Here is a 13,102-nt window from a genome sequence, read left to right as displayed (position 1 = left end):
CACTTCTGCCGGAGGCTGGGGCGCCCCCAGTGGGCCCGGGCTCTGTGGGTGTGCCTCTGGAGGCGTCGTCCCCAGCTGTCCCTACCTCTCCGTCTGCTGCTGGGTCCTCTGCTCTGTCTGTTGACTCTGATGCTCTCGCGGCTCCTGCTTCGGGTGCGCCCGGAAGGGTCTCACGATCAAGTATGCGACCCCAGCATGGAGCCCGTACCTTGTCAAGCACAAGACGAAGCTGGAAAAAGTCCAAAGGTATGCTACTAGACTAGTCCCAAAACTAAGAGGCATGAGTTATGAGGAAAGGCTGCGGGAAATGCACCTTACGACACTGGAAGACAGAAGAGTAAGAGGGGACATGATCACAACCTACAAAATCCTAGGGGGAATCGACCGGATAAACAAGGATTTCCACACTGGAGGGACGCGAACAAGGGGACACAGGTGGAAGCTGAGTACCCAAATGAGCCACAGAGATATTAGAAAGAACTTTTTCAGTGTCAGAGTTGTTAGTAAATGGAATGCACTAGGAAGTGATGTGGTGGAGGCTGACTCCATACACAGTTTTAAATGTAGATATGATAGAGCCCAGTAGGCTCAGGAATCTGTACACCAGTTGATTGACGGTTGAGAGGCGGGACCAAAGAGCCAGAGCTCAACCCCCGCAAGCACAATTAGGTGAGTACACACACACACACACACACACACACACACACACACACACACACACACACACACACAGGGGGGTGTGTGTGTTTACAGGGGTCTCGTAGGCCTGGTGGATAGCGCGCAGGATTCGTAATTCTGTGGCGCGGGTTCGATTCCCACACGAGGCAGAAACAAATGGGCAAAGTTTTCTTTCACCCTGAATGCCCCTGTTACCTAGCAGTAAATAGGTACCTGGGAGTTAGTCAGCTGTCACGGGCTGCTTCCTGGTGTGTGTGTGTGTGTGTGTGGTGTAGAAAAAACAAAAAGTAGTTAGTAAACAGTTGATTGACAGTTGAGAGGCGGGCCGAAAGAGCAAAGCTCAACCCCCGCAAACACAACTAGGTGAATACACACACTCACACACGCACTCACAGTCGTGGTCAGTCAGCCGTGATGGACAAAAGTGAGGTCTGGGAAGCTCTTGGACTACTAGTGAATAGGGAGGGATAATCAGATTACATTGAAGTGAAAAAAGTGTATATAAGTGAATGAATAACTAGTAAACTGACTCAAACCACAAGAAAGTGAAGAAAAAAAGTAGCAATAGCACCATCGATAATAAGTGTTGAACATTCTGTGGTATTGTGGAATAGTGGAGCAGACCTCGTGGTGGCCGCGACCTCACCAACCTCAATCTGTGACCGATCAGGACCTCACACCTGACGCACCGTGTGGAGTACTTGCTCGCCGTTTGTGTAGCAGATCGTGCAAGGTATTTTGGAGCGCCTGTTGGTTAGGTTGTTTATTGCAATGACAAAATCAGGAAGGGTCTCACGATCAACCACCAGCAAGGAAGATGAGGAGGATAGATTTGTAGACAAGTTAATAGGGAAATTTGTAGAGAGGAGGAGCATTTGGATGGAGGATCTAATCCAAGAGATTAAAAGTGAGATATTTCAACAAATACAGGACGAGGTTGAGAGACAGAAACAAGAGCTTATGCACTATATTCAGGAAGAAATCAGGAAGAGCAGGGACGAATGAGAGAGTGAATGTGCTCGGCTCCCAAATGAATTAGGAAGGATTAACAGCATGTCTAGGGACAGTGGATTAGTGGAATGGATTAGTGAGTGTGGGAGAGATGGGGGGTATCCAGGGGAGGGGCTACCAGCATGAGAGTGAATCACTGAGAAGGCGCTCAATTATACTCTAAGGATTATTCAAATCTGGAGCAACATCAAGACAAAAAAGGATAAAAATGAAAAAAAAAAATATGAATTGCATGAGATTTTGAGATGTATTAAGACCGAGATGGCAGGAAACGAAGTGGAACTCAGCCGCCGGGTTGGACCTTACAATTGTACCAAGAATAGACCTGTTCTGGTACAATTCTCTAACGAAGAGGCAATGGATTACATAATGAAGAACAAACTCAGAGGCATCGAAGCTCATTACATTGTGTTTATTGAGAGGTATATGACGAAAGATGAACAAACAGCCCGCAAGGCGAAATGGCCTGCAAGACACCGAAACCCTAGTCTCCCAAGTAGTCCCACCATTCTTTCCCAGGTCACACCCTCCCCAACTCTGCCCTCCCATCCCTTTCCCCTGCTTCAACCCCCAACAACTTCCCTGCCCCTTCCACACTTGCATTGCACCCTTCAATGACCCTATCGGGCCAAGCCATACCCTCCTCAAACCCACCTTCTGATCCCTCCTTCTCTACTACCCCCTCCAGCTTCCCTACCCTTTCTACCCCATTGCCTTCAATTCCATCTGCTCCATCCCTGCTCCCCCTCTTCCCCTCACCCCCAAACCCCACCCAACCCGCACCCCTGCTCTGCACCCCCCATCTCCCATATAACCCCCTCACCTTGTGACCTCCTACCCGCCAAACACACACCGAAACTACGACGTTGCTACAACGTTCGAGCAAGTTTTAACACCTCCTAACCAGTTATAACAACCAATATATCAAGTTGTAACAACGTTCTAATACGTCATAAACACGTTAAGCCAAGATGTAACAACTTTATTACAAGTTGTAACAAGCGGAAAATAGAGACAGTTTCGGTTTGTGTTTCCAGGGTAACCCCTTCCCCCATCTCCCTCCTCCCCTATTCTACCCCAAAACCCCCACCTACCCCTGATTCCCCCCTTTGACTGATACACCCTGTCTTCCACTCCCAACACCCATGCTCCATTCTCCCCTCAGCCCTGTGTCTCCACTATCCTTCTCCCACCCAATCTCTCAATCTTTATCAGACACTCAGCCTCACTCTACTTCTCAACCCCTCTATGCCATTTAGACTCCTCCCTAATTTTCAGACCCACTATGCCCTTCCTAACCCCCTAGATGCCCAGACACCATTCGCCTCCCAGGCACCCCAAGGCAGCCACCAGCACCCCTCCAAGGCACCCCCCAGCCCCCATCCACCCCTTAGACCCCCAGAGAATGAGCGAACTCTGGTACCAGAGTTTTCAAGAAGAGTCTCAAGGTTTGGTACACCAATGCTGATGGGGTATCCAATAAAGCAGAAGAGATAAAAGAAAGAGTTAGTGAGGCAGATCCCGACATAGTTGCAATAGTGGAAACTAAAATAAATGGCATGTTCTCGGATGCAATCTTTCCAGAGAGGTACCAGGTGATAAGAAAAGAAAGGACACAGAGACAGGGAAGGGGAGTGGCACTCCTAATAAAGCGGAAATGGAAGTTTCATGACCTGGAAAATCAGGGTACCAATGAAAGCACAAGCTCCATACATAGAATTCTGACAGCGAATGGGAAGAAGATTGTGATCTTGATCATCTACAATCCCCCCACTAAACAGTAGAAGGCCCAGGCTGGAGTATGATGGCAGCATCAGGGCATGTATAGATGAACTGCAGAGGGCAGCAACAATAGCGCATAGAATGAGAGCGAAACTGCTGGTCATGAGGGACCTAAATCACGGAGAGAAAAACTGGGGAAACAAGAAATCCCCATTGCTGGGAGAAAACGTGGGGAGCGAAGTTAGTAGACGTTTTAGACAGGATTTCCTAACACAACATGTGAAGGAAGACACAAGGGGAAAAAGGAGGGGATACGCCGAGCCTATTAGACCTGATTTTCATCCAGAATGTGGAAGACGTCGAGAATTTGGAACATGAAATACCACTAGGAGCCAGTGACCATTGTGTCCTAGTCTTTGACTACATGATGGAGCTCAAAATTGAGACCAAAGGACAAGAGGTATGGGAAAGGAGAGTTGATTACAGAAAAGGGGACTACCGAAGGATAAGGGACTACCTGGGAGAAGTGCAGTGGGAGGAGGAAATTAGGGGAAAGACTGCAGGATATGATGAACCAAGTCATATGGAAATGCAAGGAGGCCGAAGAGAGATTGATCCCAACAGCAAAGGAAATATGCAGGAGGGGAATATAATAACCCATGGTTTAATAGACAGTGTCAGGAAGCAAAAATGAGAAGCAGGAGGGAGTGTAGGAAGTACAGAAGACAAAGGACAGAGAACAACAGGATTACATTTAAGAGAGCTAGGAACGATTACATTAACATAAGACGAGTATCGGAAATAAATTATTAGAATGATATTGCAATCAAAGCGATAAAAACTACCTAAATTACTACATATCCATATAAGAATGAAGATGTCGGTAAACGATCAAGTGACAAGATTAAGGAAAACCGAAGGGTCATATTCAGAAAGTGACAAGGAAATCTGCGAGGCACTGAATGTTAGTTTCCATGGAGTGTTCACAACCGAGCCTGAGCAGTTCCCATTGTTAGAAGAGATTACCCTAGATGAAAGACTATCAGATATAAATGTGACAGAAGAGGAGGTAATGAAACATTTGACAACACTGGATGCAACTATGGCGGTTGGACCAGACAAAGTATCACCGTGGATACTAAAAGAGGCAGCGCAGGCCCTCAGTGTGCCTCTAGCAATGATCTTTAATGAGTCATTATGTCGGGAGAATTGCCCAGTTGCTGGAAGAAAGCAAATGTCGTACCGATTTTCAAGAAAGGAGATAGAGAGGAGGCACTTAACTACAGACCCGTATCTCTGACAAGCATCCCCTGCAAAATACTTGAAAGAATAATTAGGTCAAGACTTGTTGCACACCTGGAGAGCATTAGGTTTGTAAACAAGCACCAACATGGGTTCTGGACAGGGAAATCATGCCTAACAAACCTTTAGGAATTTTATGATAAAATAACAAGGATAAGGCAGGACAGAGATGGTTGGGCAAACTGCATATTTCTAGACTGCCAAAAGGCCTTTGATACAGTACCGCACATGAGACTGCTAATCAAACTTGAGAGGCAGGCAGGAGTAAGCAGAAAGACCCTAGCATGGGTAAGGAACTACCTTACAGGAAGGAGCCAGAGAGTATTGGTAAGAGGTGAGAAGTCGGACTGACGAACAGTAACGAGTGGAATACCACAAGGATCGGTGCTGGATTAATTCTATTTTTAATTTACGTAAATGGTATGTTTACAGGAGTGAAATCATACATGTCAATGTTCGTGGATGACGAAAAATTAACGAGAAGAGTTGTGACAGATGAGGATTGTAGGATCCTCCAAGAGGACCTGAACAGGTTGCAAAGATGATCAGAGAAATAACTACTGGAGTTCAACACGAGTAAATGTAAAGTTATGGAAATGGGACTAGGTGATAGGAGACCAAAGGGCCAGTTCACAATAAAGAGGAACTGCCTACCTGTGACGTTTCGAGAAAGAGACCTGGGCGTGGACGTAACACCTAATCTAACTCCTGAGGCACATATAAATTGGATAACGACAGCAGCGTACTTTGTACTGGCAAAAGTTAGGACATCATTCAGAAATCTAAGTGAGGAGGCTTTTAGGGCGCTTTACACTGCCTACGTGAGACCAGTCTTAGATTATGCCGCCCCATCATGGAGTCCTCACCTGAAGAAACACATAAGTAAACTGGAAAAGGTTCAGAAGTTTGTGACGAGGCTTGTCCCAAAGTTACGAGGGATGGGATATGAAGAGCATTTGAAGAACTGAACCTTACGACACTAGAAAAAAGAGGGAAGCGGGGGATTATGATAAGACCGTATAAAATACTCAGGAGAACAGACAAAGTGGAAATAGATGAAATGTTCACACATAATAGCAATAGAAGGAGGGGACATGGGTGGAACCTGAAAACTCAGAAGAGTCACAGAGATGTTATGAAGTTTTCTTTCAGCGTGAGAGTAGTGGAAAAATGGAATGCACTTAAGGAACAGGTTGAGGAAGCAAACTCTATTTATAATTTTAAAACTAGATATGATAGGGAAAAGGGATAGGAGTCATTGCTGTAAACAACCGATGGCTAGAAAGGCATGATCCAAGAATCAATGCTCGATCCTGCAAGCCCAAATAGGTGAGTACAAATAGGTGAGTACACACACACACACACACACACACACACACACACACACACACACACACACACACACACACACACACACACACACACACACAGCCGGTGGCCGAGCGGACAGCACGCTGGACACGTGATCCTGTGGTCCTGGGTTCGATCCCCGGGCGCCGGCGAGAAACGATGGGCAGAGTTTCTTTCACCCTATGCACCTGTTACCTAGCAGTAAATAGGTACCTAGGAGTTAGTCAGCTGTCACGGGCTGCTGCCTGGGGTGTGAGTGGTGTTGAAAAAAAGTAGTAGAAACAGTTGATTGACAGTTGAGAAGCGGGCCAAAAGAGCAGAGCTCAACCCCGCAAGCACAACTAGGTGAATACACACACACACACACACTCACACTGTGTTCAGGATGCAGGCTGGAGTGAAAGGAAAGGTACTCCATTGGATAAGGGAGTAGCTAAGTAACAGAGACAGCGAGTCACTGTGAGGGGTGAGGTCTCAGATTGGTGAGACGTCACCAGTGGAGTCCCGCAGGAGTCAGTCATTGGACCTATACTGTTTCTGATATATGTAAATGATTTCCCAGATGGTATAGACTCGTTTCTCTCACTGTTTGATGATGATGCAAATATTCAAACAGACTGAATGAATGGTCCAACAAATGGCTATTAAATTTCAACCCAAGTAAATGTAAAGTAATGATACTAGGCAGTGGAAACAGAAGATCAGACACAAGATACAGAATAGAAGATGAAGTACTTCATGAAACGGACAGAGAGAAATATCTAGAAGTTACATCTGCAACATACACGAGGCTGGCTAACATCAAAACATCCTTCAGGAACCTGTGCAATGAATCACAATAAAAAATGCTAAACACTGATTGATGAAGATTAAGCCACCCAAAAGGTGACACGGGCATGAATAGTCCGTAAGTGGTGGCCCTTTTGAGCCATTACCAGTATCAAGAGCTGATACTGGAGATCAGTGGAGGTGGGAATGCACCCTGCATGACGGGAGATGTCTCCCTTGTGAATGTGTTAAGATGAAGATGAAGCCATCCAAAAGGTGGCACGGGCATGAATAGCCCGTACGTGGTGGCCCCTTTTGAACCATCACCAGTATCAATAGATGATACTGGAGATCTGTGGAGGTGCGACTGCACCCTGCGTAACGGGGTACAACATATATATATATATATATATATATATATATATATATATATATATATATATATATATATATATATGTATATATATATATATATATATATATATATATATATATATATATATATATATATATATATATATATATATATATATATATATATGTCGTACCCCTATGTCAACCTAACCTAACTTTTTCGGTTACCTAACCTAACCTAACCTATAAGGATAGGTTAGGTTAGGTAAGGTTGGTTAGGTTCGGTCATATATCTACGTTAATTTTAACTCCAATAAAAAAAAATTGACCTCATACATAATGAAATGGGTAACTTTATCATTTCATAAGAAAAAAATTAGAGAAAACATATTAATTCAGGAAAACTTGGCTTATTAGGCAAATCGGGCCTTGCATAGTAGGCTGAGAAGCGCGTTCTGGCTATTAGGTACGACATATATATATATATATATATGTCGTACCTAGTAGCCAGAACTCACTTCTCAGCCTACTATTCAAGGCCCGATTTGCCTAATAAGCCAAGTTTTCCTGAATTAATATATTTACTATAATTTTTTTCTTATGAAATGATAAAGCAACCATTTTCTCTATGTATGAGGTCAATTTTTTTTTATTGGAGTTAAAATTAACGTAGATATGTGCCCGAACCTAACCAACCCTACCTAACCTAACCTAACCTATATTTATAGGTAAGGTTAGGTTAGGTAGCCAAAAAAGCTAGGTTAGGTTAGGTTAGGTAGGTTAGGTAGACGAAAAAACATTAATTCATGAAAACTTGGCTTATTAGGCAAATCGGGCCTTGAATAGTAGGCTGAGAAGTGCGTTCTGGCTATTAGGTACGACATATATATATATATATATATATATATATATATATATATATATATATATATATATATATATATATATGTAGTAGGCTGAGAAGTGCGTTCTGGCTATTAGGTACGACATATATATATATATATATATATATATATATATATATATATATGTCGTACCTAGTAGCCAGAACGCACTTCTCAGCCTATTATGCACGGCCCGATTTGCCTAATAATCCAAGTTTTCATGAATTAATTGTTTTTCGACTACCTAACCTAGCTAACCTAACCTAACCTAACGTTTTCGGCTACCTAACCTAACCTAACCTATAAAGATAGGTTAGGTTAGGATAGGTAGGGTTGGTTAGGTTCGGTCATATATCTACGTTAATTTTAACTCCAATAAAAAAAAATTGACTTCATACATAATGAAATGGGTAGATTTATCATTTCATAAGAAAAAAATTAGAGAAAATATATTAATTCATGAAAACTTGGCTTATTAGGCAAATCGGGCCTTGCATAGTAGGCTGAGAAGTGAGTTCTGGCTACTAGGTACGACATATATATATATATATATATATATATATATATATAAATATATATATATATATATATATATATATATATATATATATATATATATATATATATATATATATATATATATATATATGTCGTACCTAGTAGCCAGAACGCACTTCTCAGCCTACTATGCAAGGCCCGATTTGCCAAATAAGCCAAGTTTTCTTGAATTAATTGTTTTTCGACTACCTAACCTACCTAACCTAACCTAACCTAACTTTTTCCGCTACCTAACCTAACCTAACCTATAAAGATAGGTTAGGTTAGGTTAGGTAGGGTTGGTTAGGTTCGGTCATATATCTACGTTAATTTTAACTCCAATAAAAAAAAATTAACCTCATACATAATGAAATGGGTAGCTTTATCATTTCATAAGAAAAAAATTAGAGAAAATATATTAATTCATGAAAACTTGGCTTATTAGGCAAATCGGGCCTTGCATAGTAGGCTGAGAAGTGCGTTCTGGCTACTAGGTTCGACATATATATATATATATATATATATATTTGGAACTTAGTTTGGTCATAGAGTATGATGTTCATTTTCGCCAGATATTCGTCTTTTTTAAGAATGACATATATTGGCGACTTGTCACCTCTCCTGACAACTATCTCCTTGTTCTCACGAAGGCTTTTAGCTGCCGCTTTAAGCTCGGGGGACACTATGTGAGGATGTCGAGGTGTTGTTCAATGCGGGTACGGATTCTTTCGTCGATGTTGCTATTTCTCCACTCGTTTGTAGCATGAAGTAGTTGCGTTTTGTTGTCTTTGATTTCATTCTCTGCCCTGTATATCTGATCACGAATCAGATCCTCGCGATATTTTATCGTGAAGGCTTGATTCCTTGCTGCTGGGTCGTGCGCTTTAATATTAGTATATTTTGGTAGCAGTTTTGATACCTTACAAGCAGAACTTATTGCAGAAGGAGGAAAGAATCGAGGCAATTACAGAAGCACCATACTGTCCCCCGAGCTTAAAGCGGCAGCTAAAAGCCTTCGTGAGAACAAGGAGATAGTTGTCAGGAGAGGTGACAAGTCGCCAATATATGTCATTCTTAAAAAAGACGAATATCTGGCGAAAATGAACCTCATACTCTATGACCAAACTAAGTTCCAAAGGGTAACGAAGGACACCACAGCCGAATTAAAAGCAAAGGTCAACAAACTGATCGAAACTGTGAACGCCAAGAAATCCGGACTCCACCTGCCAAAGATCATTGGGGAATATAAACCTGGATATGCGTATGGAAATGTCAAGACACACAAGCCTGGAAACCCACTTCGGCCAATCATTAGCCAGATACCCACACCCACGTACAGACTGGCGAAGCGACTCAACGGCCTGCTGACTCCTCATGTTCCTTGCGCCTTCAGCCTGAAGTCTCCAAAGGAATTTGTTGACTTACTGCGGGGCACACGGGCCACAGGGATAAGAGCCTCGTTGGACGTAGAATCGCTGTTTACCAACGTACCTGTGGACGAGACAATCGGAATGATAGCCGACAGAGTGTATCGTGATCCAGCCTGTACTCCTCTCGACATACCAGAAAATATTCTGAGGAAACTACTCCAAGCTTGTACTAAAGAGGCACCCTTCTTGAGCCCGGATGGGCACATGTATAAGCAAGTAGATGGGGTCGCCATGGGTTCTCCCCTAGGTGTCCTATTTGCAAACTTCTACATGGGTACCATCGAGCAAAAAGTCTTAGTCGACATGAACTTGAAACCGGCCATATACTGCAGGTATGTTGACGACATTTTTACACAGGTACCTGATGTCAGACATCTGCAGAAGATGAAGGAGGCATTTGAGCAGAGTTCCGTGCTGCGTTTCACTTACGAGATGGAAAAGGATGGGAAGCTGCCCTTTCTAGATGTAACAGTCATGGAAAAGAGCGGAGGTTTCCACACTGCAGTCTACACTAAGGAAACGAACATAGGAATGTGCCTAAATGCCAACAGCGACTGCCCAGACAGGTACAAGAGGAGTGTTGTTAACGCATATGTCGACCGTGTTCTCAGCCACAGCTCAGAATGGAAGCAAGTCGACGAAGAACTCTGTAGGGTAAGGCAGGTCCTAGTCAACAACGGCTTCTCCAATGGTTTCGTCGAAGACATCATAAGAAGGAAAGTGAAAAGCCATGCAACCTCTGAAGAGACAACTAACACAACACCTATACCCCCTATTAGACTATTTTACAGGAACTTATTTTCCACAGCTCATAAAACGGACGAAAGGGTCCTGAAAGATATTGTTAATAGAAACGTTATCCCTACAGACAAAAATCAGAGGATACAACTGACGATTTACTATAAAACCAGAAAAACGGCCAGCCTACTCATGAGAAACTCTCCAGACACAAAACAGAACGCTTTAAAAGAGACTAACGTCGTCTATGCCTTCAAATGCCCTCTTGGGGACTGTGAGCTCCATAAAACCCAGTATATAGGCAAGACAACAACATCTCTTTCTAGGCGTTTAACGATGCATAAGCAACAGGGCTCCATTAAGGAACATATAATCTCTTCCCACAACCAAACCATCGCCAGAGAAATCCTAGTAAAAACACAGAAATCATCGATAGATACAGCGATAGCAGGCGGCTTGACGTTTGCGAGGCACTACACATCAAGAAGTCAACACCAGCAATCAACAGCCAATTATTGCACAACTATATTCTACCCACCTCAAGACTCCGCTCCAATATAGAAGCATCAAGAAATATGGACCAATAGGCTTTCTACAAACACTTCTATTCAATACCCATTGTTTCGTGTTCTGTCTTGTGTTGATGAAATTAATACCCTATTAATGTCACCTCTTGTTCTGTCTTGTGTTGATGAAATTAATACCCTATTAATACCACCCCTTGTTCTGTCTTGTGTTGATTAATGCCACATCACCCCTTCCACCTCACTCAAATGTAGATATAAAATCGGAGATGCGTAAGTTCTATTCAGTTGTGTATTTGTAAACTAAAGTCTTTGAAAATGTAATAAGTTTTACGAAACGCGCTCGTGTCGCGTCAGACTAGAAACAAAAATGAATTTTGGAGAATTGATTTTTGATTTACCTCTAACAGTGAAAAGAAATGTACGAAAGATTGAGAAAATTCGTGTTAGAATTATTAATCTTACTTTTTCGGTCATATTTAATAATATATATATATATATATATATATATATATATATATATATATATATATATATATATATATATATATATATATATATATATATATATATATTTATATATATATATATATATATATATATATATATATATATATATATATATATATATATATTATTAAATATCAATATTAACAATATCTTTCAGGACCCTTTCCTCCGTTTTATGAGCTGCGGAAAAGAAGTATATATATATATATATATATATATATATATATATATATATATATATATATATATATATATATATATATATATATATATATATATATATATATATATATATATATATATATAACTTCCAGATCGTGTTATGATAAATATATAAATTTATATTTAACTTTTTTCGTCAGTCATGTTCCGTTTTAGAATAATTTCTTTTTTCAGTAGGAAGATGAGCAGTTAAGTTAATAGCTTAAGTATTATCACAATGGCATAATGATTTACATAAACAACTTACTCTTAACGCAACAGGAGCAGCTTGGACTAGTGCAGATATTGTAGATTGTGTCCTCATCTGTGTTACATTTGTCGCTGCAGTGGCCTCCCCTGGCTGTACACGCGCTGGTTGGAGTTTTGCAGTCTGAAAAAATTAAGTTATAAATAATTAATACTCTATAGGTTGTCCATATACTCTATAAACACTCTATAAACAAAAGTGTTTTGGCAATTATTAAAGATAAAAACCAGTGACTAAATTGGAAAATTACATACTTGAATTACATAGTAAGTTACGAAGTCTGCGTAACAATATCTATTAAACACCACACTAAATTCCAGAAAAAAAAAAAAATATATATATATATATATATATATATATATATATATATATATATATATATATATATATATATATATATATATATATATATATATATATATATATATATATATCGTTGTAATTAACTGCCCTTGATTTTGCTCAATTAGTATATTTATTGAATCAAATGCTTTAAATAATATTCTTAGTCAATTGATTACTTTTTTAAGCACATAATTTATCACAGTCATATAAGTAAATCTTTAATGTCCCACACACCATGTAACATCTTCATACTCAGAACAACAGTATGAGACTCAAAATATATGTTACGAAAAGTAAAATCTGTAGTGTTTGGCATTTATTTTTTAATGTATTGAAAAATTTATTTTTAAACAAGTTTACTGTATATCTCCAAGATTGTTTTGTTAATGATTAGTCAATAGTTTTATAGTATTTTGTTTTCCTATCATTGGAACTGCATGAACAATTATTTTTTACTATAGTAGAATGAGCAGCAGTGGA

At 40.6% G+C, this 13,102-nt stretch overlaps 1 protein-coding gene across 1 annotated transcript in view; it reads right to left on the bottom strand.

The window, feature by feature from the left end:
* LOC123753024 (keratin-associated protein 10-6-like) overlaps positions 1-12,866 on the bottom strand; it is an 80,532-nt gene extending 67,666 nt beyond the window's left edge. The window contains exons 1-2 of the mRNA XM_069329623.1: positions 12,857-12,866; positions 12,278-12,400 (exon numbers count right to left, since the gene is read on the bottom strand). Of these exons, the coding sequence (XP_069185724.1) occupies positions 12,278-12,400; positions 12,857-12,866 (133 nt within the window). The remainder of the gene's footprint in view (positions 1-12,277; positions 12,401-12,856) is intronic.
* Between the last annotated feature and the right edge of the window lie 236 nt (positions 12,867-13,102).

The sequence above is a fragment of the Procambarus clarkii genome, chromosome 23 (genome assembly GCF_040958095.1).
Source record: "Procambarus clarkii isolate CNS0578487 chromosome 23, FALCON_Pclarkii_2.0, whole genome shotgun sequence".
Lineage (NCBI taxonomy): Eukaryota > Metazoa > Arthropoda > Malacostraca > Decapoda > Cambaridae > Procambarus > Procambarus clarkii.
The sequence above is the reverse complement of the archived record's forward strand: the minus strand, read 5'-3'. Positions and strand labels throughout refer to the sequence as shown.